Below are 6,816 nucleotides of genomic sequence, written 5' to 3'. Positions count from 1 at the left end.
AGCAGTTTGAGTGGATATTTTCATTCCGATCAGGTAGTGAATTTGAACAAATGCACAAGGGTTAACATGTTTGAGTTCCAAAGTAACAATTTGACAATTTGTTGTAAATAGTTTCCAGATGTGTGAAAAATATTTGTATTGTCTGCAAATAAAATGGATCTATATTGGAGATGTTTTACAAATATTGGTTTATATACACGTTAAACAGTTTAGGGCCCAGAATGGAACCTTGAGGTAAACCACACACAATTTATTAATAACCTGACTGAAAATATCCTAAAAAAAAAAAAAAAAAAATCTTTTTTTTTTTTAGGTAACTAGTAACCCACTGTAGCACAAGCTGCTGGCTGGCACCAATTCCCATCTATGCCTAGCTTTGATGACATGTGCTTCAGTTTTCACTTGTAGCATCTTCACTCGTTGATGCCTGGTCTGTTAATTGGAGCATTTCACTGCCTCCTCCACCTTTCAGTTTTCACTTAACACACACTACCAGTCCATGAGGAAAAGTCTCCACTCTCCCGAATGCCACACCGCTACTGTTGACATTTGAGTAGCAAAGACATGTGGTATAATTTGTAAAAATTGGCTAATATTTTTCCTAAATGTCCAGGTCTCAGGGAGAACAACTTGCACAAAAGCATTGACGCGAGAAAGCTGTTATGAGAAAACAGGCAAAAAAAAAAAAAAAAAAAAAAAATACACCAATTCAAGCAATTTTCTTTTTATTTGTGAGTGTGGCAGAAATCCTTCTATAGCAAACATGCCATATGAATAAAAGAACTGAATTGAAAAGCTCTCCAGTGGGTATTATGCAAAACACCCATGACCATTTCAGTGACCACATCCCTGACCTTTACTACATCCCTGACCAGTCTCCTGACCAAGGCCACTGCCCTGACCAAGACCACTCCCCTGACCACTGCCCTGTCCACTCCCCTGACCAAAGCCGCTTCCCTGACCACTGCCCTGACCACTTCCCTGACCAAGACCACTTCCCTGACCAAGGCCGGTTCCCTGTCCGCTCCCCTGACCAGTCCCTTGACCACTGCCCTGACCAAAACCAATTCCCTGTCCGCTTCCCTGGCCAGTCCCCTGACCACTACCCTGGCCGCTCCCCAGACCATTGCCCTGACCAGTCCCTTGACCAAGTCCACTTCCCTGACCAGTCCCTTGACCGCTGCCCTGGCCAAGACCGATTCCCTGTCCAGTCCCCTGACCAAGACCAGTCCCCTGACCACTGCCCTGTCCGCTCCCCTGACCAAAGCCAATTCCCTGCCCACTGCCCTGACCAAGGCCAATTCCCTGCCCACTGCCCTGACCAAGGCCGCTTCCCTGCCCACTGCCCTGACCAAGGCCGCTTCCCTGCCCACTGCCCTGACCAAGGCCGCTTCCCTGTCCGCTTCCCTGACCAAGGCCGGTTCCCTGTCCGCTCCCCTGACCAGTCCCTTGACCAGTCCCTTGACCACTGCCCTGACCAGTCCCTTGACCACTGCCCTGACCAGTCCCTTGACCACTGCCCTGACCAAAACCGATTCCCTGTCCGCTTCCCTGTCCAGTCCCCTGACCAAGGCCGCTCCCCTGACCAAAGCCGATTCCCTGACCAAAGCCCTGGCCAAAACCGATTCCCTGTCCAGTCCCCTGACCAAGGCCGCTTCCCTGTCCACTCCCCTGACCAAAACCGATTCCCTGTCCACTTCCTTGGCCAGTCCCCTGACCAAGACCACTACCCTGACCACTGCCCTGTCCGCTCCCCTGACCAGTCCCTTGACCGCTGCCCTGACCAAGACCACTTCCCTGACCAAGGCCGGTTCCCTGTCCACTCCCCTGACCAGTCCCTTGACCACTGCCCTGACCAAAACCAATTCCCTGTCCGCTTCCCTGTCCAGTCCCCTGACCAAGACCACTGCCCTGTCCGCTCCCCTGACCAGTCCCTTGACCACTGCCCTGACCAAAACCGATTCCCTGTCCGCTTCCCTGTCCAGTCCCCTTACCAAGACCACTGCCCTGTCCGCTCCCCTGACCAGTCCCTTGACCAAGTCCACTTCCCTGTCCAGTCCCCTGACCACGGCCCTGACCAAAACCAATTCCCTGACCAGTCCCTTGACCACTGCCCTGACCGCTTCCCTGGCCAGTCCCCTGACCAAGACCAGTCCCCTGACCACTGCCCTGACCGATTCCCTGACCAGTCCCTTGACCACCGCCCTGTCCACTCCCCTGACCAGTCCCTTGACCACTGCCCTGGCCAAAACCGATTCCCTGTCCGCTTCCCTGGCCAGTCCCCTGACCAAGTCCACTCCCCTGACCACTGCCCTGACCAAAACCGATTCCCTGCCCGCTCCCCTGATCAAGACCACTTCCCTGACCGCTCCCCTGTCCAGTCCCCTGACCAAGACCAGTCCCCTGACCACTGCCCTGTCCGCTCCCCTGACCAAAGCCGATTCCCTGCCCAGTCCCCTGACCAAGGCCGCTTCCCTGACCACTGCCCTGAGCAAGGCCGCTTCCCTGACCAAAACCGATTCCCTGTCCACTTCCCTGACCAAGGCCGGTTCCCTGACCACCTCCCTGACCAGTCCCTTGACCACTGCCCAAACCAAAACCAATTCCCTGTCCACTTCCCTGACCAAAACCAATTCCCTGCCCACTGCCCTGACCAAGGCCGCTTCCCTGACCACTGCCCTGACCAAAACCGATTCCCTGTCCGCTTCCCTGACCAAAACCGGTTCCCTGTCCGCTTCCCTGACCAAGGCCGGTCCCTTGACCACTGCCCTGACCAGTCCCTTGACCACTGCCCTGACCAGTCCCTTGACCACTGCCCTGACCAGTCCCTTGACCACTGCCCTGACCAGTCCCTTGACCACTGCCCTGACCAGTCCCTTGACCACTGCCCTGACCAAAACCGATTCCCTGTCCGCTTCCCTGTCCAGTCCCCTGACCAAGGCCGCTCCCCTGACCAAGGCCCTGTCCAAGGCCACTCCCCTGACCAGTTCCTTGACCAAAGCCGATTCCCTGACCACTGCCCTGGCCAAAACCGATTCCCTGTCCAGTCCCCTGACCAAGGCCGCTTCCCTGTCCAGTCCCCTGTCCAAAACCGATTCCCTGTCCGCTTCCTTGGCCAGTCCCCTGACCAAGACCACTACCCTGACCACTGCCCTGTCCGCTCCCCTGACCAGTCCCTTGACCGCTGCCCTGACCAAGACCACTTCCCTGACCAAGGCCGGTTCCCTGTCCACTCCCCTGACCAGTCCCTTGACCACTGCCCTGACCAAAACCAATTCCCTGTCCGCTTCCCTGTCCAGTCCCCTGACCAAGACCACTGCCCTGTCCGCTCCCCTGACCAGTCCCTTGACCACTGCCCTGACCAAAACCGATTCCCTGTCCGCTTCCCTGTCCAGTCCCCTTACCAAGACCACTGCCCTGTCCGCTCCCCTGACCAGTCCCTTGACCAAGTCCACTTCCCTGACCAGTCCCTTGACCACTGCCCTGACCAAAACCGATTCCCTGTCCAGTCCCCTGACCATGGCCCTGACCAAAACCGATTCCCTGACCAGTCCCTTGACCACTGCCCTGACCGCTTCCCTGGCCAGTCCCCTGACCAAGACCAGTCCCCTGACCACTGCCCTGACCGATTCCCTGACCAGTCCCTTGACCACCGCCCTGTCCACTCCCCTGACCAGTCCCTTGACCACTGCCCTGGCCAAAACCGATTCCCTGTCCGCTTCCCTGACCAAGGCCGCTCCCCTGACCAAGTCCACTCCCCTGACCACTGCCCTGACCAAAACCGATTCCCTGCCCGCTCCCCTGACCAAGACCACTTCCCTGACCGCTCCCCTGTCCAATCCCCTGACCAAGACCAGTCCCCTGACCACTGCCCTGTCCGCTCCCCTGACCAAAGCCGATTCCCTGCCCAGTCCCCTGACCAAGGCCGCTTCCCTGACCACTGCCCTGAGCAAGGCCGCTTCCCTGACCACTGCCCTGACCAAAACCGATTCCCTGTCCGCTTCCCTGACCAAGACCACTTCCCTGACCAAGGCCGGTTCCCTGTCCACCTCCCTGACCAGTCCCTTGACCACTGCCCAAACCAAAACCAATTCCCTGTCCGCTTCCCTGGCCAGTCCCCTGACCAAGGCCGCTCCCCTGACCAAGGCCCTGTCCAAGGCCACTCCCCTGACCAGTTCCCTGACCAAAGCCGATTCCCTGACCACTGCCCTGACCAGTGCCCTGACCAAGACCACTACCCTGACCACTGCCCTGTCCGCTCCCCTGACCGCTGCCCTGACCAAGGCCGGTTCCCTGTCCAGTCCCCTGACCAAGACCACTCCCCTGTCCAAAGCCAATTCCCTGGCCACTCCCTTGACCACTCCCCTGGCCAGTCCCTTGCCCAATTCCCTGACCAAAACCAATTCCTTGACCACTCCCCTGGCCAAAACCAATTCCCTGGCCTCTCCCTTGCCCACTCCCCTGGCCAAAACCAATTCCCTGGCCGCTCCCTTGACCACTCCCCTGGCCAGTCCCTTGCCCAATTCCCTGACCAAAACCAATTCCTTGACCACTCCCCTGGCCAAAACCAATTCCCTGGCCGCTCCCTTGCCCACTCCCCTGGCCGAAGCCACTCCCCTTGCCAAAACCAATTCCCTGGCCGCTCCCTTGCCCACTCCCCTGGCCGAAGCCACTCCCCTTGCCAAAACCAATTCCCTGGCCGCTCCCTTGCCCACTCCCCTGGCCAAAACCAATTCCCTGGCCAAAACCAATTCCCTGGCCGCTCCCTTGCCCACTCCCCTGGCCGAAGCCACTCCCCTGGCCAAAACCAATTCCCTGGCCGCTCCCTTGACCACTCCCCTGGCCAAAACCAATTCCCTGGCCGCTCCCTTGACCACTCCCCTGGCCAAAACCAATTCCCTGGCCGCTCCCTTGACCACTCCCCTGGCCAAAACCAATTCCCTGGCCGCTCCCTTGACCACTCCCCTGGCCGAAGCCACTCCCCTGGCCAAAGCCAATTACCTGGCCAAAGCCAGGCACTTGGCCAATTCCTTGAGCACTTGGCTCACTGCATGCATGGCCACTGGTGGTTGGGCAACATTTCTGTGTGGCAGTACACTGGCCATCATGGAAACAGCTTTCAGCAAATGGGGGAATCATCTCTGGTATGGGACACTGACCTGGTTTCACTGCATGGACAAAGAGAGTCCGCTTTAGTTTGTGCTTCTAGACAGAACGCCACTTCAATATACAGCACGAAACACTCAAATCATAAATATCTTAAAAAGCATGAACAGAAGTCTGAAGATATCTACAGAGAGAATTATATTTCAAAGTTTTTTTTCCTCTTTATTTTGTCAATTCATTGGGTTTAAAACCATCCTCAAGGATGAAGTCACACTTAGGACAAGAAAAAAGGCAAACATTGACAACAGATCAAAAATTTAACACATACCTGTATAGGGAGCCGTACAGGATCTTCCACATCCACTGCTGCAGCACTTCTCATTGTTGGGACAGTCAGAGTCACTCTTACAGGAACTGGTACACCATTTTCTTGCACATGATTGGGGTGGACACCGTCCTGGCTTTGCTATTATACAGATACGACAAAACACCAAAATGCTAAACACATCCATTCACCAAGACCTGCATAACATTTTTCTGCTTAACTGGCATTGAATTCAATGGGTTACTTTTTTATTGGGGTGGGGGGGGGGGGGGGGGGTCTAGAACCCATTAGTTGAAACGCAAACAGGTGGCATGAAAACAAGCCCATAGTCAAAATTTACAGCATTTGTGTCCTCTAGAGCAGTCCATCAGAAGAACATCAACCATACTGCACCGTTGTCAGCGTCGCAGGACAGGAACCATCCACTAGAGCCGTGGTTCTCAAACTTCGCCATGCAGTACCCCCAACACAGCAAACTTGCATCTCCCTTGATCAGACACACCCACTTCAAGTCTTGCAGGCTCCACTAAGGAGCTGAATGAGGTGTGATAGATGGAGACACACACAAAATGTGCAGGGGGTACTCCAGGACAGGTTTGAGAAGCACTGCACCAGAGGATTCAAGAGGATCATTGGGGAAACCAGGTAGCACAGTTTCTGCATTTGTAATTCAGGGATTTTGCAGTGCATCTCAAATCTTAATACAAGTTTATACATCAACTGCTTCAAGTCAAAAGATTTTTAATCCTACTACTCATTCCTAAACTTACTTTCAAAAGACTGAACTCACTGATTTCCGCATTTCTTCATGCAGTGTAATAGAGTCAACAGATCTTCTCACCTGTGCGTCGAGTAGCATCTGTTATGCTCAAGTATCCGAACAAACATGATAAAACAGCAATCAACGAGAAGTACACTCGCACTGTCATCCTCCCAACTTGAGATCTCACAGCGATCTCTGCTGGAAAATTTGCTGAACTAGCGTCAAAAGGAGCAAACAGTAGAACACAAAAAACTTGAAACAAATAAAGTGTTGCTGTAACATCAACCTCTGTAAAACGAGGTTTTAAAGATCCAAGGAGATCAGGTCAACTCCAACCCTGATCAAACTCACCTGCCTGTAGCTTTCTATCAATCTGACTGGAAGGCCTTGATTAGCTTGTTCAGGTGTGTTTGATTGGGGTTGGATGAGCTGAATGCTACTTTCAGGCCATGTCATATTAATTAGGGTAGCCTAATAATTAAATTAAACTGCTAGCAACAGTTAGCAGTGGCGCCATAGTCAATTTAATTTTATTTGTATAGCGCTTTTTAGGATACAAATCATTGCAAAGCAACTTCACAGAAAATTAAGATTCTACAATATTTAGTAGTAGCTTATAAGT

General features: G+C 53.8%; 1 protein-coding gene across 41 annotated transcripts; it reads right to left on the bottom strand.

Moving 5' to 3' along the window:
- Positions 1-708: 708 nt before the first annotated feature.
- LOC127951533 (fibroin heavy chain) lies at positions 709-6,532 on the bottom strand. 41 transcript variants are annotated; one of them, XM_052549463.1, is made up of 7 exons: positions 6,273-6,531; positions 5,435-5,572; positions 1,931-5,168; positions 1,825-1,858; positions 1,530-1,548; positions 1,357-1,385; positions 709-1,296 (listed from the first exon to the last, which is right to left on the bottom strand). In XM_052549463.1, exons 1-7 carry the CDS (start codon positions 6,358-6,360, stop codon positions 835-837), a joined length of 4,008 nt encoding a protein of 1,335 aa, XP_052405423.1. In that variant the 5' UTR covers positions 6,361-6,531; the 3' UTR covers positions 709-834. The 41 variants fall into 41 exon arrangements, with proteins under 41 accessions (XP_052405423.1, XP_052405424.1, XP_052405417.1 ...); XM_052549464.1 differs by lacking the exon at positions 1,357-1,385 and adding an exon at positions 1,327-1,355; XM_052549457.1 differs by having other exon boundaries at positions 1,825-5,168.
- Positions 6,533-6,816: the final 284 nt, after the last annotated feature.

This window comes from Carassius gibelio, chromosome B2 (genome assembly GCF_023724105.1).
Source record: "Carassius gibelio isolate Cgi1373 ecotype wild population from Czech Republic chromosome B2, carGib1.2-hapl.c, whole genome shotgun sequence".
Taxonomy (NCBI): Eukaryota; Metazoa; Chordata; class Actinopteri; order Cypriniformes; family Cyprinidae; genus Carassius; species Carassius gibelio.
Note: the sequence above shows the minus strand (reverse complement) of the source record. Positions and strands in the feature narration are given on the sequence as shown.